This window comes from Nycticebus coucang, chromosome 12 (assembly GCF_027406575.1).
Source record: "Nycticebus coucang isolate mNycCou1 chromosome 12, mNycCou1.pri, whole genome shotgun sequence".
Lineage (NCBI taxonomy): Eukaryota > Metazoa > Chordata > Mammalia > Primates > Lorisidae > Nycticebus > Nycticebus coucang.
Genome location: NC_069791.1, coordinates 61,553,866 through 61,575,374, shown reverse-complemented (window position 1 = coordinate 61,575,374; position 21,509 = coordinate 61,553,866). Strand labels below are relative to the sequence as shown.

The following is a 21,509-nucleotide window of genomic DNA, read 5'->3' as shown; positions in this document are numbered from 1 at the left end:
TATGACTTGCCTGTCCTTGTGGGTGTTGGGTTTGCAACAACTCTCTGGCCTGGCTTGGGACTGACAGAAAACGGCAGAACCATCCTAGACCCCTGGGGCATCTGAGCCCCAGGACCACCAGAGTGAGTCACATACCACAGGTGCACACGCTGAGTTTCTGGGGTGGTCTGGCTTTCAAACTTTCCTTCCATCAAGCTTCTGTGTGCCACAGAGCACTTTCACATTGATTTTGGTGATATAGTTTCTGTTTATCCAGAGCAGGACAGACCAGCCTGTCACCTAGTTTGATAAGCACAGCCTATTGGCACATGGTCCCCCTCACTTTCATATGCCTGGCTGCTCTGGGGCCAGGACTGTCCCCCAAACAGTTGAGAGAGATCACATGGCTTGCAAGACCTGATATAGCCACTGTCTGGCCCTTTACAGAACGTGGGCAGGTACTGAGTATGCTGGAAAGGTACAAGGTCACTCTTGTAGAGGGCACCCTTTGGCGTCCATATTCCGGGTTCCTGGTTTAAGTACAATGCTTATGTACAGTGGGTAAGAGAGGCCCAGCAGTGGGTTTCCAGCCCTTTAACAGGCTATGGGACAGGAGAGGGAATGAGGTGCTTTCCTGACAGATGTTTGGTGCCCACACACTCCTAGGCCCAGCTCGGCCACATCCCCTGCACCCATCCCACTGACTCAGGCACTTACTTCATGGGCTTGAAGAGGGCCTGCCCATAATTCTGGAACGTCATGATCAGCTTCAGCTGAGTGCCCCCCGACTTCATGGCTGTAGGGGAGGGAGAGAGAAATGGTCAGCACACCTGATCTGGCAAGGTGAGGCCAGCTCCCTGGTTTGGCCTGAAGGGCCCCATTCTGCCCAGGAAGTTTGGAGTTTTCTGCAACAACCCTCCTGCCCTGGCTGGTGCAAATCCCCAGTGTTCAGAGGTAGGAGCTGGGCAGTTTCTACAGTCAGACCCCAGACCAGAAGGCCTGGCTTATAGAAGGAGGGCCAGGTGCATTTATCTGCTGGCGAAACCTGCCCCCTGCACACCCAATACACTCACACTCTTCCACTCACCCCACACACCTGTACACCTTCACTCGCCCACATATACCCACACATCCACGCATACCCATACACACTCACACACACATCTCCACATCCATATAACACCTCACTGCTGGCCCAGGAAAAATAGGAGAGGCCCCTTCAGCCCACATATCTAGGGTCCCAGAGGCAGCTTGGGCAGAGCCACTATGAGGAGATCCAGGGACACCAGCTCTCCTGAGAGTGGGTCCGTCAGCTCCATGAGCACGCAGGGGATGTGGAAGCCTCTGGAAGCATAACTCTGGCTTCTGTCCGGCTCACCAACTCAGAAGGGCACAGAATTCCCCAAATGACGTCCCTTTCCCCAACCTCAGCTTTTCTTTTTTGCTGATGGAGCAGAAGGAAAGGACTACCATGTGTTTCCTTGCACCAGGGAAGGCTGGTGTTGGCCTTGGACCACCCAAGACGTGCAGTGGGGTGCAGACCGGCTGCACCCAGATCACATGGTGGGTTTACCCACCGTGTGTCCATGCCAGGCACTGGCCACTGGTCACACACTAACATCACAAGCATGAACAAGAGCCACAAATCCCCACTGGAATCTGCATTGCACAGGGTAAGGCAGACCAGTCTGCAAATGACAAGTAGCAAGATAACTTCTGGCTGCTCAGGTGCAAAAAGGAGGGAATGTGGGGGTCCTGGGGTCAGCTTCAGCAGTGCCTCTCCAAGGAGGTAACATTTAAGCTGCTCTCTGAAAGAGGAGGACTTGGCCTTCACAGAAGTGGAGCAGACACACAGCCCTTGGAAGAGACAACTGGCACATTTGCAAAACTGGCAGGGGCTGTGTGGCCGACATATCACAGTGGGTGGGAGGGTGGTGAGTAGGGGTCACAGAGGGGCCTGTGGCAGGGCAAGAGCAGACAGCACTGGGCAGCAGAGCATCAGGGATGTATGCAGACACCATCCCTGGCTGCCGTGTGGGCAGCCTTCCAGGGGCCAAGGGTAGAAGCCTTGGGGTGGGGCAAGGCAGCTATAGAAAGCAGTGGGCTGGGAAGAGAATAGACATGAAAAATGGAAACACCTGGGCGGCACCTGTGGCTCAAAGGAGTAGGGCGCCAGCCCCATATACTGGAGGTGGCGAGATCAAAACACCCAGCCCTGGCCAAAAACTGCAAACAAAAAAAAAGGAAACACCCAAGAAAGTTCTGGAGCTATGAGGAACTATTTGGTGGAGGGATGCAGGGTGCGGAGCAAAGCAAGAGACTAGGTCGCCCTGTTCAGCTAGAGCAAGTGGACGGCTAGGACAAAGATCAAGCTCAATCAGGATTGGACACTGCAGTGCCCAAGGGATTCCTGGGGAGGTGCCAGGTGGGCAGGAGGCCCAAGGGTCTGGGGACAGTGGGGTGGGGATATAATGCAGGGCATAACATGGAGAATGAGGGCCCAAGACCAAGGCCTGGAACACTCGAATAATTAGAGTTCAGGAAGAAGATGAGAACAGTCCAACCAGGAGCCCCAGTCACATGCAGGATCCCCGGGAGGGGGTGCCCAGCAAGGGCCATGGAGCAGATCAGGCATGGCACATGGCTAGAGGCTTCAGGGACCCATCAGGAAGCTGAAGATGATGAGAATCAGATGCCCTTCCCCTTCCCAGTTCCTCCACGTGACGGGGCCCACAGACACCTGCATGTGCTGACAGCGGGCACAGAGCTTGGGGAGGGCTGGCCCTGTGGGCAAAGACTGCATGTTGGGGGAGCTGCCTGCAGACAGTCTCAGGAGAGCTGGTGGAAGGAAGCCCCTGTTGTCCTCCACGGGATAGAACACACTGCCCCAAAGGAAGAGCCATCTCACATGGCAGCTGTCTGGGGCCACAGAGACAGCACTTAGGAAGGATTCCGGGGGGCCTGGGTGTGCTGCCAGTCATCCTCATTCTCCAAGGATTCCCTCAGAATTCTCTAACCTCAGTCTCCTCTTCTTTTAGACACCCACCCACTCTAACCTCAGTCTCCTCTTCGAGACACCCACACAGCCTCCTCACAGGGTTATGGTGGGGTCAAAATCAAAACAGTGCAATGCATCGTGGGGCTTGTCAGCACCTCTGGCCCAGGCCTGCAGGGTGGGACAGTGCTCGCACTCTGTACCAGGACTGCCTTGAGGGCTAAGCAAAGCACCTAGACCAGCGGTAGTGCTCGGCCAGCTGCCATCACAAGTGGGAAGTCCCCTCAATATTCCCAGTAGCTCTCGCTGCCCCGAGTGCAAGTCCAGACCCTGGCCAGGCTACTGCCCTGCTCCTTTCTAGCCAGGATCTTCTCTGGCCACTGCTCCGGAGCTCGCTATGCTGTGCTGACGGGACTGCTCCTGACATCCAGGAGACTGGACTCAGCACCCCCGAACCACTGTGTGGCCAGGTCTGTTGGTGATGCTGTCTGGAGACATGCCCTCCTCAGGAAAATGAGGCCAGAGCACAAATTCCACTCCCACCGAATAATGGAAATAACTTGAGTGCCCAGCCCTGGGGGGCAGGCGAGCAACGTGCATAACTGTGCAGTGGAAGGCTAGCCCGCCTTTCTAGCTGGCACTAAAGATTCTTAACGACGCTGCAAACTGCTTATGATTTTACTATTAAGCAAGGCAGTTCGTGAAACATTTATACTCTCTGAACCATTCTCTTCTGGAAAACATGGATATAAGTGCACAGGGTTCCAAAATTGGGATACATGGTCAGGCCCCTAATGCTCAATGGCTCTCTCTCAAGAGTAGAGCTGCAAAAAAATCTACTTTTCTGTTTTTTCCTTATCTATGCTTTCTAAATTTCTATAATGAACACTTACTACATATTTGGTAAGATAAAAAAGGAAGTGATGATTTAAAAATTCGTGGCCCAATTAAGCTCCGTTTGATGTCCCATTTAATAACTGGGGTCACTGGATTCAATTGTTCCTTCTTGAGACAGCTGGAGAAGATGCATCAGCTCCTTGCTGGCTTGTAATCCCAGTTTGCTAAATAACAAAATATTGTGTAAATCTGGGCAGTGTAGTCATTCTTGTTCTGGAAGCAAGTCCATCTGCACTGCCGCTCTCCTGACCTCCTGTGCTATGTAGCAAGGGCATTAAAATCTTGCAGCGACTAACGACTCACCATACCTCCTGCCTGGCCTCACCATTAAGTCCTCTAGTTGGTCTACTGCCCGGAGACATTTGGAGTTCTGATCTAAAATTGGGCATGGTCTCCCTGCACAACACCCAAGCTGCCTTGAGGTGTGGCAGAGGCTGTGTTCCTTGGGGTAGGCAGGAGGTGCAGACTGCCGACAGCCTGTGTGCCAGGTGGATGGTCCCCACTCTGCCACTGTGGAAAGGGGTCCAGGCAGGTGGCTAAGCCAGGCAGGCCATGAAGATGAGAGCACAATTTGGCGCCTTCTTCTTAAAGACAGAGCAAATGTCATGAGTGGAGGACGTCTCACCCCATCATGTGGGAGAAGGCCAGCCGTGGAGGCAAAGGCCCCGCAGATGGAGATGTCCCTTTGCCCCCACGGGCCTCTGTGGTTTCCAGTGGACAGAAGTCAGTCACAGCTTAGCCAGTCACAGCTTAGCCAGCCTCAGCCTGGGAGTGACCCACCTGAGGGGCAATCCCACCAAAGCTGAGAGCCAGTCTGGGTGGCAATTGTCGTGGCTCTCCCCAAGTTACATAGCTCCCTGAACAAGCCCCCTGAATCTCCGCCACTTCCCACTTCCTCAAGCTGCCTCTCTAGCCACCATCAGCAAACCTCCAGCCTGCTCCTTGGTGTGATCCCACGCTGTAGCCACATATCCGCTCCATGCATGCGGGAAGGGGCCTACTGCTTTCCCAATTCTCTTCCCCTGTAGGACACTCTCCCCATCTTTAGGCCAAAGACAGCATCTACGCATCTTCCCTGGCACCCCGGAAAGCCCTGTTCCCAGACAGACCTGAGCAGACATGACCAATGAACACCAATGATAGGTGGCGCCACGCAGTACCATGACACACTGGCACACATTAACAGAGCGCCCTATACTTTCATTCCAACCTGGACCTGCTCTCTTTGCCCAGAACACACAACAGCACAGGGGACACTGACATGCACTCACCCTCAGAAGAACCCTGGGAGATGCTGACATTTCTTATGAAACATTAACTGGCTTAGGCGTCTAGTTCCAATCTGTGTGACGCTGGCCAGTCACCTGACCTCCAGACAGCTCTAGCAATACCCTAGGAATTCCCCAAAGGAAGGATGGAGAGTGGCCCTGGGAGGAGATGGCCGGGAGGTGTGTAGGATGGGGAAAGGGGGCAGGAGGGACTGGGTCCTGGGACACTGGGCACAGTTACCACTCACCGTTTGTTCCAGTGGGATCTCGGGCCAGCACCCACTATTTCCCTATTTCTAACAAGAACCTCAACCTGTATTTGGACGAGCCATCCTCTGACTTTTAAATTAACTAATCCCATGTTTTAAAGGCCTGTGGACCATACACATGTCCAGGGTGGGACACTGCCCAGCCATCAGTGGGGTCTTTAACACTGCCACCTTTGCCCTTGGTCATTTCATCTGCAAATGCAATTGACAACTGTCTTTGGGGATCATGGTCAGGTGGTAGGACTGTTTTTCACAGCCACTGTCTTAAGGGTCAGAATAAAACACTGTTATTCTGGGACCAGTGTCTGGCTAGAAACAAGGGCCTTGCCCAAGCCTTGTTCAAATTTGGAAAATGTGTCCTCAGGAGGACTTAGGTCACCCTGTCCTCTCCACCCTACCCCACACATCCCAGGCTGGAGAAGAAGTCTGCCTACTATCTCAGGCTCTGAGGCCACTGTCCTTGACCATTGAGGGACCTGGTTCTGGAGAAAAGAGTGTATCTGCCAGCCGGTCACAGTGGTGGGCACCCTGGGCCAGCATTGAAGAGGCTAGAGCTGTGAGCACCTGCTCCCATGTAATAGGCCAAAAGAGGCTGACCAGGAGCAACACCTGATCTGAGCTGGGGTTCATCTGCCTTGGACTCCCCTCGAGGCTACGTCAAGCCACCCAAACTCCTGACCTTCACACACCACCCTTGGGATGCTTTCACCATAACTGCCTCCAGCCCAGATTGTTACTTATCACATGCTTTTCTTTGTGGCAGCTCCCTTTTATTTTGGAAGTTACATTTACTTAAAAAGGAAGCTGCATGTCCTTTCCAGGTGGCCGCTGTCCTCGGTGGACCCTCGGCACCCAGGTAATAGGGCACCTTTAGTTTTCACTCTCTAGGTTGGCGGAGTCAGGCCTGGGACCGCAGCCTGTAATGGCAGTGGGAAGGGAACCGTGGCCTCCCTGGGCTGGAACTGCCTTGCAAGAAGTCCTGCCTCTGATTTGTTAGACATTGTCACCACCACCACCACCCTAGGAACCCACAGGCAGCTGCCCCACTGAAGGCCTTTGTTCCTCCAAGCTCAGAGCCAATTAGTCCCGGATTCTAGAGAGATTCATTCTTCCCCTTTTGGCAGATCAATTAATGTTAGGGACTTTTGTCCTGTGGATTCCTTTCTCTTTGTTCAGGCACGTTCTCCTGATCGCCGGCTTTGTCCCAATCTAGATGGAGCAACTGCGAAGTCTGTGTTTCAGGCCAGAGGCTGCCCAAATCCTCACAGGCCTGTGTGACTTGATTTTTTTTTTTAAGTAATTCCAAGAACAGAGTAGTTAATTGTGTCATTTATTCTTTGCATCCATAATTGTGCATGATAGCGATTTAATTATCACCAGCCCCAGCCGAAGGCTCGACATGCCTGGTTTCAAGCTGAATAGAGGTAGATAATATCCTCAGCCTCTTTAAAGGTAGCAGCACCAGTTACCAGGCAGCCAGGAGTCCAGCTATAAATAAATCTCTGCTGGCCATACCGGCTGTGCTGCAGACCACACAGAGCTCCGTGAATTGGATCAAGTAGCTCTGAACAGGGGAGATTTAATGGAACCATTCTGAGAAGGCTTTGGAACCTCACAGGCATCACTCTCCATTACAACAATATTTCTGAACTCACATTTAATAGTGAGATGAATAACTGAAGATTGAAGTGACCACCCAGTGGCTGGATGGCCAAGGACAGAACCCTGAGCCAAGAGCAGGAGGTGTGAGCCTTGGTGGCTCTCCTTTGGAGGCCTGGGTTTCCCAGTTGTGGAAAGAGGTGGGAAGGCAGGGATGGCCCTTAAGGGCTCCACCTGTTCTGGGTCACAGCAGTGCAGGGGCCTCCGAACTGCAGACAGCTCCTGTCCCCTATCTCAAGCAGCCGGGTTTTTACCAAAACCTCCAGCTGGATGGTCACACTCACCCTTAGAGCAGTCATGACAGAGTCGGATCAGCTGTGTCCCCTGGGGACACTGCAGCCTCCAGATGAGGAGACCTGGGCCTTGACATGGCTGCTGTGCTCATAGATGAGGATCAAACTCACCTGTGAGTGTCCCCAGTCCCAAGGCAATAGGAAAAGGAGGGCCTGGAGTCCAGCGTGAGACCCTGAAGAAGCAGGTGTCCACCCAACCCTGACTCACCCAGGAACATTGCTCCCTCCAGAGACTTTCCCCAGCCGGTAGGCTGCCCCCAAACTAGCTGCCAGACTCTGCTCTTGCCTCTTCGTTCAATTTGCTCATTTAAGCCTCCCAATAACCCTGTGAGAAGCACTTATCACAAGTTCATGCTCTTCTTCAAAATCTCTGGGGGCAGAAGGATTGATGATTTCAACTATGTGGCATGACCCAGAGGACTATGGTGTGTGCCTACTGCAGATTGTGAGTCTGGGGCAGAAACCCATAATCAAACACACGCCTGTTCCTCAGAGGAACGTGTGAGATTCACTCCAAGACAGAAAAATAAGGATTTAGAACAAGCCTGGACAATTAGGTTTTGCCTCCAAATAAGTTCAGGATGAGTCAAGTTCTGCTGTCAAATGAGTTTTGTTGGGATTTCAGATTTGCAAGTTGGAGGTTTGAGAGTCTAGATTCTAACAACCCCGTGTTCCAGGTGAGAAACCAGAGGCACTAGAGGGCCAATCTATTTTCCCAAAGTCCCTCTGGCTAGTGACTTGTGGAGCTGGGAAGCACAGCAGACCCCCTGGTGCAGATCCTCTGGTCCTGCCCCATCCGTTGATCTGCCTTCCAACCCTGCTGGGTACCTGCAGCAGGACTGAACAAACAGCCGGTTCTCAGATGGGCCCCACCCCAAGGAGGCTGGATGAGAACCAACCCAGCTGGTGTGATCTAGGAGATCAAGAGACAGCAGCTTGGGCGGCCCCTCTGCAAGCAGACAGGCACCGGACGTAACCAGGGCACATGGCCAGGCCGAGGCCATGCCAGAGCCCTGGGGCTGGGATTCCCTGGCAAGAGGCTCTGTGCACTGCACTTTGAAGTCAGGCAGTGTAGGCATCAAAGTCCTAGATAGTCAGACCACAGTGGGGAGGATGTCCCAAGGCCAGCACATTGGGACAGACAGAAGATCCCCATGGTGAGCAAAGCTGCCCCAAGATCTTGCCCTCTCCCTGCAGCTGCTCTCTGAGATCCTGGGCACAGAATTCCCTCTGCACAGAGCAGATGTCTAGCGTGTGTTGGGAGGCGACCAGTCCCTGGGGGGTGTGGGATGCTGCAGTGCCCAGCAAGGGGCCTTTTGGTGTCCACAAAGCCCCCTCTGTGCACAGACCCTGCTCCTGACACACAAGAGACAGCTTTGGAAGCCAAAGGCACAAGACACTAGTTAATGTTTTACAAGCGTGCTCGCTTTCCCATCTCACCCCATCCTTGTTGTGATCCGGAGCAGCATGACCCCATCCAACAGATGGGGAAACTGAGCTGCAGAGAGGCTCACACCAAGCAGGGGCACTTTTTGCACTTCCCCAACAGCCTTTCCACTTGTGCAGTGCTGCTGCCGTCCCCCTCCCTCCTATGCCAGATGCCTTTCCCTGGGGAGCTTCCCCATCCCCACACCCTGTGGAGGCCTTCTCCTCTCCAAAGCGCCTGACACCTGTCTTCCTGTGACTGTCAGGTTCACCCTCAACTCCTCACTACCCAGAAGGAGGCTGAAATGCAGAAGGTACCCAGTAAAACCTGCCAGAGGGACAGGCAAGCAGGTCAATGCAGCGGATAGTCCCCTAAGGTCCATGCTGACTCTCAGAGAAGAAGCACCCTGGCTGCAGCTGTGTGAGATGCCCCAGCATAGTCCTAGCACAGCCCAAAGCCCTCTGGACCCTACAAAGGGCAGCAGGGAGGCCTGGGTTTGGGAAGGTATAAGTGAACCTCATGCTAACCAGTGCTCTTCCTTTAGGGCACCCTGACCATGAGCCAGGCAGAAAGCTGCAAGCTCCTCCTGCCTTCCCACAGCAAGGTGAGCACCCAGCAAACCACTCAGCACTGGGCAGGGGGAGCCACATATAGCTTCTCAAGAACTCTGGGAAACTTACTTGCTGGCCTGACAGGTTGCACCTAACATTCCTCTGTGTGAGCAACTGCACAGAACGGAGGTTACTGGAACCCTCTCAGCACCAGAATCACTCTGTAGACACATGAAAACAGTGCCTGGCACTAGAGAGCTGTCCTTGGGTTCCTACTGGCCCCTCCCCTCATCCAAGCTGTGTGCAGCCAGTACAGCTCCCTACAAAGCCTGAGGGAGCAGTTCTTCCTGCTGAAGGGCCACAGCCTACCACCACTGCCTCCCCAAGCCACTGGTGACTAATGGGGACCTTCACAAACAATCGCCCACAAGCTCAAGAACAATGGCACCAAACCTCCACACTGTGAAACTGCTGCTGACACCTTTTCCTGAAATCAGCAATTAGATGCCCTTTTTTGTCCAATTCAGCAGATGGCAAAGTACTTGAGATGTTGCCTTCAAACTACTCCCTCTTGGATATCCAGGCTTCTGTCCTGCACAGAGTGGATCACTGCTTACATTCTGTCCATAGGAATTTGCATAGCACCCGGCTGAACCCTGGTGCAGACCTGGTTCGTAGCCACAAGAAGCAGCCCCCTTGGCTCTTGTCCTTGTCTCTCCACCAAGCCAGGTCATGTGCAGAAAAGGAGAAAGAAAGCCCTGTGCACGGGCTTTTGAGAGAGGGGTGCAGCCACCAGACATACCCTCTACTCCTTCACCAGGTGAGGGGAGACCTTGTGGTCTTGTCAGTGTCCGCCCAGGACGACTCTGCAAGTGAGGAAGCAGAGCTCAATACCAAGGCAGTTGTGGCATCTCTCGCTTGCTCATCTGGCAATGGAACAGCAGCCCACCTATTGCTGAGGGCATGTGAAGTGCCCATTCCTCCTCAGAGGCCTGCAGACTCCTCAACCCGCACTGCCCGTGCAAATTGCACTAGTGGCAATAATCCAGTAGCCAGCAGTGGCTTCCCAGAGCTCACTAAAGAAAAGCCAGCCTAGACAGCCCTGGTACTGTCTGGAGCCAGCACACACACCCATTGAGTGCTCACCACAGGCACCTACCCACGCTGGTGATCTTCTGGGAGCCGAGATCATGTAGCAGAGCCTCAATCGCTGGGTTGTGCCTGGAGTAGAGCTCATAACGGTTAATGCCAATGTGGAACTTGAGCCAGTTAGGATAGGAGTCCACAGTCGCCTCCCCAGTGGACAAGAGCCCTTCACCTTCAGCACCTTCACGCGGCCTGTAGACAAGAAAGATGATCCAGAGTCAACAAAAACAGACAGCGTAGCAAGATCAGGATGAATGAGGGGAGCTGATCATTGACACCAAGGTCTTTAACTTCAGGTTTGAGTAAGTGCAGATTTATTGAAGGTGCCTCTGCTCAGGGAGGGCCCCACGATGTCTGCACTTTCTTCTGTGGCTGTTGTTCTACCAACTAATAACACAGCTAACGGCCTATAATTCTTATTTACCCTTGGGAGACGCCAGGGATAGCTATAATATAGCAAGACTAACCCCAAAATGTTAACGCTATGCCATTGCCTTGCCACATCTGTCCTGGGGTCACCAAAACTGTCCAGCAAGTATGATGTCATCTGGGGGTGTGAGGGCCTGTCAGCCCTCCCTGTGAGCAGAGAAGAGAACCTGTCTTGACCACAGACACACCCAGTCTGTCAGAAACCTTGCCCAGGCTCTCTGCTTTTGTTCCAACAACCTGGGATGGAATGATGCAAGAGGCTAAATTTGATTTTAATGAGGGCAGTCTGGGTGGGGAGAGAGGAAAGAGGCAGCCATTCTCTTTAGCCCAGGTTCAAATTAAGGGCCTGCCGCCCACGTGGCCTTCCCTCACATCTCTGGGGACAAGGGACAGCTCTAGAGGAAGGACAGACCCTCCATCTGCCTGCTGGCCTGAAGAAAAGCAGATCTTATCACAGCTCTAATTCCCCTGCAGCTCAGACCCTTTTGGCTCAAGTCTTGTCCTGCAATGGACAGGAAGAGTGGGCTAGAAGCCTCCCAGGCTCCACTTCCCTGACCACTCTGGGCAGCCCGTCGCCCCCTGTGAGAGCCATAGGCTTGGGCTACTGCTCTGATTCTCAAGTTTCTGAGCATTTCCTTGAACCTGGCCAGCAGACAAAGCTCAGAGGCTACCAAACAGCCTGGCATGTTTAGACAGAAAACACTGGGCCTGGTCAAATTTCAGGAGAGAAAGGATTTCCAATGAGATGTTTGGGAAGTCTGGCCTTCCCCTCTGTTGCTTGGGTAACCTTTTGCAGGTAGTTATTTATCCTGGCCTTGCTGGTGGTTAATATTTCACTATTCTGGGTTGCAGCATCTGCCTGTTTTGATCTGTGCAGCTGTGGGAAGGGCTTTGCCGGGGAAGGATTTAACCGGGACAGTTAAAAAGATGCTTCCAGGGTGACTTCAAAGCATTTATTGAAGCCACCACCCTCTGCAGTGGGCACACCCGTCTGCGCCCTGGCTGGGAGGGCACCTCTTTGTACTTACTGCTGCCACACATTCCCCTGACTATTCTGTTTTCAGTGACCGTTTTAAAAGACATCAGGCACACCCAGACCTTCTCTGAGGTGTCCACCCAGATCAGTGTTGCTAAGTCCCCAAAAGGCCTGCAGCCCAGCATCTTCCTAGGGAAAGGCGACTCTCACTCCCCGAGTCCTCAACTCATTCATTCACTGCCTGACTCCACACCCCAAGCCAGGAACCAGCCAACACTTTCTTCTAAATGGAGTGTGGCACTGCCCTAGCTCCCAGGATCCTGTCTGCTTTCCACAGTGCAGGTCACGGGAACAGCTCCCAGAGCTTCCCAGTGGGTCCTGCTGGAGACAAAGGCAGAGCCCTGAACCAAAGGCACACACTCCCCTGGTCCAGCCTCTACTCTGAGGGCTCCTGTCACGGGTGTGCTTCAACCTGTGTACACAGTGCCTTGGACTCTTAGCTCCCACTCACCAGTCCGGGTTCTCCGCCAACTTTGGGCTGAACCTGGGGTCACTGTTCACATTAAATAAGACATCGTCCTCCGTTAGCGGCGGAACAGCCACCTGGTAGAGCGGGTGTTCAAATAGCCTAGCCAAGAGGGAGCTGTCCCCGCCTGGGCCAGGGGGCGGCACCGACCGCCGGATGCCAGGGTCTCGGAGCAGCGGCCGGTGAGCAGGGTCTCGGGGTCGCGGGGCGCCGGGACCCTGGCCCCGAACGGCGCGCTCAGCCGGCTCGGCTGCGGGAGGCAGTTTCTCCAGCGAGTGGGACGTGAGGTTGGAGGAGGGGTCGGAGCTGAAGTCCTGCAGGATGCGCAGCGTGTGCTTGTTGGGCCAGCCCGCGTCGCCGGCGGCCGGGGGCTCCCCGGGGTGGCCCCGCGCCTTAGCCCATCCGGGAGCTGCCACCTCGGCAGCCGGCTGCGCGCACGAGCACCCGGGCTCCCCCGAGGGCCCCGCAGCGCGTTGCTCCAGTTTCGGCAGCAGGTCCAACACGATGTGCAGCGCGCAGGCCACCAGGAACACCATCAGGATGAGCACGCGGAACCTGCGCACCAGGATCATCTTCATAGCCGCGCAGGCAATGGGGCCTGGGGCTCCGGGAGCCTCCTACAGCGCTCTCTTCCCGCGCTCCTCTAGCTTCGGCTTGGCAGGAACGCGGCGCTGCCTCGCGGGTCAAGGTCCATCCGGCGCCCAGGCAGCTACCAGTTCCAGGGCTGTCCCTGGGCCCGCACGACGTGTAGGACGCCTGCCACCGAAGCGCCGGCTCTTGGGGCCATCTCTGGACCGTGCCCTCTTAGTCTCTCCTGGGCGGCCGCGCCTTCAGCGGCCGGGCCCACTTGCCCTGCTCCACGGAGCTGGAAGTGCAAGGAGCAACCGGGTGAGGCCCCGCGCACAGAGCAGCCAGCGCGGGTGTCCCGGGCTGCGGCTACGCTCATCAGGCGCCCGGGGGCCGGACGCAGCGGCCCATCCCCGCTGGGGCGCGACTGTCCAGGGACGGTGGCAGGGGCTGCGCGAAGCGATCCAATCCACAGTTCGGTCCTCTCCGTGAGCTTAGTGGTGGGCCGCGCTGGGCGCTGGGCAGGCGGAGAGGGGGCAGCTCCTTCGGGCAGGGCTCTGCGGTTTCACAGTGTAGCCCGGGGATGAGGACCAGGAGAGTGAAGGGCCGCAGGGACGCAGGAAGGGACAGGAGCGGGAGGGGGGCGCACGGGGCGGCCGGCGAGGTCCCCGGGCAGGTGCAACGGCGGTCCCGGAGCGCAGTTCCTGAACGGCCGAGCCTCGGCGCCCCGCGCCCCGGGCGGGCAGATATCCCAGCACCGCGGAGCCGCCCCCCGCGTCAGCGCCCGCAGATTGGCGGAGCCGCAGCCCCGCGAGTCACGGCTGGGCCCGGGCCGGCTCCGCTCCCTCTCTCCTTTCTCCTCCCATCAACCGCGCCCCGCGATGCCTCTGCAGCTCCCGGCCCGCTAAGGAGAGGGCGCCTTCTTCCCGTGGTTTGCAGAGAAGCAGCAGAGACCCCAGAGAGAAAGACAAGAGAGCGCCGGGCCCGCGCCCCCGGCTTCTGCGGCAGGCAAGCAGCTAGCGGCGTTGCGGGCCCTGCCAAGGAGGGCTCTCTGGCCTGGCCGCTCCTCTACCGACCTCCGCCCGCCCAGTGCCGGCCGCCGCCAGCTGCAGACTCTCGGCTCCTCCCCAGATGAGCCGAGGCCAAGAGCCCAGGCCAAGTCCCTCCCCGGAGCCGCTGGGCGTCTGCGCCGCCGGATGAGCTCCCCGCCGGGAGGCGACCTTGTGCCCCGCGGCCGGGTCTCGGCGGCCCCTCAGCCGGCGAGGAAGAGGGGGCGGTAAAGACAACCGGGCTGCTGCCGCCGCGGGAGGGGCCAGAGGAGTGGGGCTCGGGGCCCAAAGCCAGAGGGCCCTGCCCGCAGGCCCCACCCCAGCCCAAGGGGACACGCCTGCGCCTTAAGCCTGGCGGCGCCTGCCCCACAGCTGGGACTGCTTGACGCTGAGAGGTACCCGGTGTGTGCTGGGGGAGACGCCTCGCTTGCTGTGGGCGAGGCCGTGTGTGTGTGTGTGTGTGTGTGTGTGTGTGTGTGTGTGTTCTCATCTGCCTCCACAATGCGCAAAATAGGTCCCACCCCCCGCCTGCCCCCCCCCCCGCAACATGGGGAGAGACGCTGCTACACGTGGCCTCTTCTGCGATGTCTGAATCTCCAGCCTCCAACGAGGAATATTAATTAATGTGAATGTAGCTGAAAGGAGGGGTCGTGCACACACCTACCGCCCAGCACAATGGTTCTGCTCTCAGTGTGCTGGAGGTTTCCAAAGCAGATGGGTGAAGAGCCCCTCCCTACCCAGCATGGATCTAGCAGCAAGACTGAGAGGGTGGGGCCCCTGGGAGGGCAGGGCGCGGAGCTGGGCCCCTTCTCTTGCATTCCCTCACTCATCCCAGTTTCCTCTTACATGAACTTAGGACATTGAGTATATCATTCCTGTGGACTTGGCATGGATCTCAGTGCCTGGCCCAGTGCCTGACATTCAGTAGGTGCCCTCTAGATACTTGTCGAGTGAAGTGGAAGGGCCCCAAGCAGCTAGTCCGTGAAAGAAGTGTGAACTCCAGGAGTTGGAGCTGCGAGATGTTGGGGGAGGGCAGAGGTCAGTTTGACCTGGAAATGGGCCACCCAGAGGACATAGGCTCACCCAGGTGAGTGGAGTTCAGCCCTTCCTTTCTTCGGTCTGCTTGTGTGGACAGCAAGCACATTTGGGTGCAGATAGGGTTACCCAGAGAGACCAAGGAGATTATGGAGGGTGGGAAGGAAGCCCCCCCACCCTCTACCCAGACCAGCTGCAGATGCCTGTGACAAGAAGGAGCTTGGGTCTGAGCCTGTGTTCACCCCAACCCAGCAAGTGTCTCTCTTACTCAGGTTTTGTCTCTCTTTTGGCCTCCGGTTTCTGTAGGCCCCAGGTACCCCCATCCCTCCCTGACCACAGGCCCTGGATACCAAAGCTGTGGCCGATGTCCTTCAGCCAGCGGTAGGGTGGCTTGACTGGATGAACCATCACCATTAGGTGTGGGGGCCTCAGGAGACCCCCCCCGGGTGCTTACTATCAAGTCTGGACTTTTCCACTCACCACTGGAGGGCTCCCTTGCTTAGTTCTTGGGTCCTCTTTGGACCAGCATTGGCTAACTAACCAGGTCATTTGGAGGTGCCTCCTCCCTCCCTGCCACTCCACTGCCTAAAGACACTTCTTTCTATTCCTGTTTATTATCTTTCCCAAAATGGAAGCAGTTCAATGAGACAGGAGCCTCCAATAACGCCTGTGGCTGGGCATAGAACAGGCGCTCAAAGAAGGGACCACATGCCACACACAACCCACCTTGGGACCAGGGGTAACAGGCTAAGGGAAGATGTGACAGCAGTCTAAAGACAGAGTGAAATTAAGCTGTGCCTGTGGCCAGATCTTCTGCTTGGCTCCTTTGTACGTTGCTGTGAGGAGTAATTTGATTTGGTTCAATTCATAATTTGATTTGGAAATCACAGAGAACAAACAGACAGCCGGTTATACACATAGACACAAACAGACACCAAGTGCTACACACAAACACACAGCCACACAGTGCTACACACAGACACACACAAATAGACACGCACAAGTAGTTACAGACACACATAGACCTGCAGAGACACTGAGACACGCACAGACACACACAAGGACACAGTGGTACACGTGGATGCAGACACAGACACATACACAGGGCAGGGACTGCCCTTAGGCCTCTGCCTTGTAGCTCCATGGACAGAGGCCCCACTGGGCCAGGCTGGGCTTTCCAGGGAGGGCACCTGGAGGTAACGCTGTGGCCCCCATCAGACACCAAGGGTGATGCTGGGGTCAGCCAGTGAAAAATATGTCAGATAGTGACAAGAGTTACGTACAAAACTAAAAATTAGTATGACAGGAAGGGTAATAAGTTCTGGGTGTGAGGAGATGGCTATATTTTTTTTTTTTGTAGAGACAGAGTCTCACTTTGTGGCCCTCGGTAAGAGTGCCGTGGCGTCACACGGCTCACAGCAACCTCCAACTCCTGGGCTTAGGCGATTCTCCTGCCTCAGCCTCCCGAGTAGCTGGGACTACAGGCGCCTGCCACAACGCCCGGCTATTTTTTTGTTGCAGTTTGGCCGGGGCCGGGTTTGAACCCGCCACCCTCAGCATATGGGGCTGGCACCCTGCTCACTGAGCCACAGGCGCCGCCCAGGAGATGGCTATTTTATGCTAGTGGCCCCTGAGAGAGTGACTGTTTTTTGAAACAGGGTCTTGATCTGTTGCCAGGGCTAGAATGCAGTGGGTCATTATAGTTCACTGCAGCCTCAATGTTCTGGGCTCAGAAAGAGTCTGTGGATAGAAACTTATACTTGAGGCAATAAGTGTGGGGCAGTGTTCTCAGCAGAGAACCTGAAAGTGCAAAGGCCCTGGCCTGGGGGCATGCTCAAGGTCACGTGTTCAGGGCCTGGGCATGGTGGCCTTTGGGGTGAGTCCCATTTGCAGAGGCCATTCCAGGGCTGAGGACACAGAGGGAGACAGACTCAGATGGGGGAGGTTTCGGGGCAGATACAGGGAGACCAGATGGAGGGCTGGACCACAGCCAAGGTGGGATAAGAGACCAGCTGTGCAAGGTGGGGGGAGGATTGTGATCCAGCCAGAGCCCTAGAGAGGGCTGTTATCTGACCTGTTCTCTGAGAAGCTTTGGGTGCTGGGGATTAGGAACCTGATTTTGGACTGTGAGTCCTTGGAGCATGCAAAAAAAAAAAAAGCCATGTGTGGATGTGCTAGCAGGAATGAGGGGTGCAGAGAGCTTAGAACTAGCCCTGCCTGCTCTGAGAGACTAGGAGGCTCAGGAAGCCTTGATGGGGACTCTATGACCTCAAGAAGCCCAGTGGGAGGGAGGACACTAACCACAGGCCTGGTGAGGCCATGTGGAGGTCAGCAGTGCTATGATGTGAGGTCTTGCTGTAGTGTGGGCAGGTGTTGAAGCGGTCCGGAGGGAAAAAGGACTTTGTGTTGTGGAGAAGAGAAGCCATTTTCTCTCTCTTCCCTTGATAGGCCTGAGCCGGACCCTGTGACAAAAGACAGATTAACAAGAGAAAAAGAAATAGAAGTTTAATAACCTGTGTGCCTCATGTAATACATGGAAGAGACTCAGGGGAAAGTGAGTATATCTTAAAGACATGGCTCTGAGTTTAAGCTTAAATACCACATTCAAATAAAACTAAGAGATGTTGGGAAGGGCCCAGGAAATCCCCTAGAGTACGTTGGCACCTTCTCCACTGGAGAGAGACCCTGGTGATTTGGGGACAGCCTCTTTCCTGGGATGGAGTGGGAGATACTCCATGAGGGTAGATTTTCCTTAGAGACGTGGATTTCTCCCACAAAGGGAGAAATCTACCCTTGTTTTCAGAGTTTCTCCTATGTCTGCAGCTTCTCAAATAGGCAGCTCAAAATAATTCTTATGCCAGAGATGCATATTTGGCGGTGGCATATTCTGGTCATCTATGGTCATATTTGTAGGTGTCATGTTCTCGTCTCTCATAGTCATATTTTGGGGTGGCCTATTGTGTCTCTTCCATGTGTAAGCTGTAAAGAAATGGAGATGAGGCTGGAGCTGACTGCTAGCTCTTGGACCTGAGTCTTTTGGGGTCCTAATGATATTCAAGAGGGAGCAACTGGCTCCATCAAATCATCTCATCATCAGCTCATGCAAAAGAAATTTGCCTGGACACCTGAGCTCCAGACTTGTCAAGGCATAGCAGCCTCCATGCAGCAGCCAGGAGGGACTGAGGTGCTCAGCATGTTCAGGCAGTGGGCCAGAAGGTCAAATTCAGATTCCCCAGTGAAGTAAGAAAGAAGGAGGAACTTGCATTGGAAGCAGAGGTGGGGGTCTCTGAGGGTCCACCCTGTGGGTCCCTGGGACTCATGGCCAGTAAAGATGCCCACTTGCTACCATGAAAAGCAGCTGAGAAATGTGTACCTGGGCTGACCCCACCAGCTGGTCCCTCTTCTGAGTCCTGGGCAAAGCACAGGCCTCCTCAAATGAGCCCCCAGCCCCCAGCCAACCTACTGGGGGACCCACTGATATTTCTAAACGAAAGCTGCTCATGGGCCAGCAAGAAGGTGAAAGCGGTGGTCATTGTGCTGCCCTTACGTGAGGAAGGAAAGGGAAGCACATCTGTGGACAGTGGCCTAGGGGATATTGGGGGGTACAGGTGAAGGTATGAAGTGACTTTGGGGCACATGATGGGCTAGGAGGAGGAGGAGCTGGAACTCTGGCATCCTAGAGCCACATCTTAGAGAGAGAGGCTTTATCAACCCACATCCACCCTGTGCCTCCAGGCCTTGCCAAGGGCCCAGCAGCTGCTGATGACAGGCTTTCCTGCCCAAGTGGCCCAGGGCCCTTGAGTGTAGAGCAGGAAAGCCCATACAGTTCAGGCCTGGCACCTGCACCCCTCCCAATCCTGTGATACTATCCTAAGACTTACTCATTCAGCACCCACCCCGAGGTTCTGGTCTGTTTACCACCAGCCAGTTCTGCCCACGGGCTATTCTGGGAAGGCTGGTGCTCTGGGTGGCAGGAGAGCCAAGCCATTGTGTCTTTACTGAGCATCCACTGTACAGAAGATGCTGGAACAAGCGCTTTGCAGGGCATGAGATTTTAATCCTTGTCTGGAGCCAGGGAATGTGATGATATTAGGGCCTTCCCCACCACCCACCATGGCCACCGTGGACCTGATGAGGCACAGCCTGGTTGTTGAGGTTCACAACGGGAGTCAGGAGAGCCCCGCAGGAGGAGATGCCATCATAGAAAAGGGAGCCAGGCAGGGTCCGTGTCCCCCGAGATGGGTCTGAGAAACTTGAGGGGCAGCTGAGGTCTGTTCTGTGGATGAGGGTGGCCCATTCCTTCTGCCACCATCTCTGGCCACCCAGCCCCTTTGCCTGCCGGAGCTCCTCCTTCCTGGACTTTTGGTCTGTTCCTTCTCCAGCCACTGTGCGAGGGAGTCTTTGAAACTATAATTCCTTTGTTCTAATTAAAAGCAACAACAGATCAAGAGGCAAAAAAAGTGCAGATAAGACTATTTTAAAAGCTTGACTTTTTGTATCCTTAAATATGAGTTATATTCTTTTCTATCATACCTAGAATAATCACAAAAACTGACCATTATTTCGATATTAAAAAATGTCAAGAAATTCCAAAAGGCAGTTATCTACAGCCTGTTCACTGGCTACATACATTTGCACATACATACAGGCATGTCTGCACATATAATCCACAGTCTGCTCATGGAACACAATCCAGGGTAATACATTCTACCTGGAAATAAATTTCTACTCGGAAATTAATATCACAAATATAAACTCATATGTAATTTGAGGTCATGCAGGAAACCCAAAGGGAAATTACAGACTCTTCTAAAATGAACACAAATGAGAACCTATTGAAACTGTATGATACTACCACAAGGAAACTTGGAGGAAACCAGAGGGGTAAGGGCGTTTCTTAGAAAGTGATAAGATGATGACTGAAAATACATGAACCAAGCTTCCCATTCAAGAAACTAGAAACAGAGTAAAGTACGACAAATAAAGAAGGAACAAATTTATACAGAATAAACCAAAAAAAGTAAGACAAATAAGGAACAAATTTATATAGAATAAACCAAAAAAAGAGTTCAAAGGAAAACAAACAAGGGGGGAGTTGCTTAATGAAGTAAAAATCATTTTCTGAAAAGACTTATAAATCACATTTTGAGATTAACACTTTGTGCGACTGAGAAAAGAGAGACAAAGCAGCCCCAGGAAAGGCTGTCCCCCCACCCACCCTTACTGTAAGATTTGATAATATAAATGAAGTGGGTACTTTTTTTTTGCAGTTTTCGGCCAGGGCTGGGCTTGAACCTGCCACCTCTGGCATATGGGGCCGGCACCCTGAAGTGGGTATTTTTAAACCAAAATTCAAATTACCAAAATTAACTCAAGAACTATAGGTTGAACATCCCTAATCTGAAATCCAAAATGCTCCCAAATCTGAAACTTTTTGAGTGACGTGATACCACAAGTGGAAAATTCCACACTCACCCTCATGTGACTGTTTGCAGTCAAAATGCAGTCAATCCTTTGTTCATGCCTCAAATTATTAAACACATTGTGTAACATTACCTTCAGGCTCTGTGTATAAAGTGTATAGAAGGCATAAATGAATTCTGTGTTTAGACTTGGATCCCATCCCCAAGGCATCTCACTGAGCATTTGCTCATATTCCAAAGTCTGAAAAAATCTAAAATCAGAAACGCTTCTGGTCCCAAGTATTTTGGATAATGGATCCTCAGAAAATAGACCCTATAGAAAATAGACCAACCGTCATAGGAGAAACTGACAGGTGATCAAATGTTTACCCCTAAAATAGATGCTAGGGAAGACAATTTACCTCATAGTTTCATTAAACATTCAAGGAACAGGTATTTCCCATGTTGCAGGAACTGCTCCAAAGTAGAGGAAAAGGGTAGAAAGTTGCCATTCATTTCAAGAGATTTCTGTACACTGATGTTGGCCCCAGATGAAACTGCCTCGCTTAGAAGCCAGGTTGACTTCACTTATTTCATAGACTGAAGAGAAAAATCACCCAATAGGTGCTGAAAACCACTTTGTAAAATTCAACCCTTACTCCTGTTAAAGAGTCTTGGCAAACCACAAAGAGCAAGAAATCACCTTTCTCCTGAGTGTGGGCGTCCACTGGAAACCTGTCCCCAACATGCTCCCACTAAGAGGAGGGCAAGCTTCCAAAATGCAAACCTGGTTGTGTCCTCACTCATCCGGAAAACTGTCCAGGGTTCCTTTCCCTTCGCAGTGGGCTCCCTGACCTTTCCCTGCTTCACCACCTTGCCTGCCCCAGTCCTAATAGCCGGATAACCACGCTGAACCACTGGGACTCAGGAGCTGGGGCTTTGCCTCGGCTACATATCTCCTTCCGCATTCCCCAGCTCCTGCGCCAGAGGGTATCAGCTCAGTCCCAGACCCTCCTCGCTCCACCCCTCCCTGGCTGAGCCC

The 21,509-nt window shown here is 53.9% G+C and overlaps 1 protein-coding gene across 1 annotated transcript in view; it reads right to left on the bottom strand.

The window, feature by feature from the left end:
• FAM20C (FAM20C golgi associated secretory pathway kinase) overlaps positions 1 to 14,544 on the bottom strand; it is a 56,961-nt gene extending 42,417 nt beyond the window's left edge. The window contains exons 1-3 of the mRNA XM_053556293.1: positions 12,400 to 14,544; positions 10,497 to 10,675; positions 697 to 775 (exon numbers count right to left, since the gene is read on the bottom strand). Of these exons, the coding sequence (XP_053412268.1) occupies positions 697 to 775; positions 10,497 to 10,675; positions 12,400 to 12,992 (851 nt within the window). The 5' untranslated portion in view covers positions 12,993 to 14,544. The remainder of the gene's footprint in view (positions 1 to 696; positions 776 to 10,496; positions 10,676 to 12,399) is intronic.
• Between the last annotated feature and the right edge of the window lie 6,965 nt (positions 14,545 to 21,509).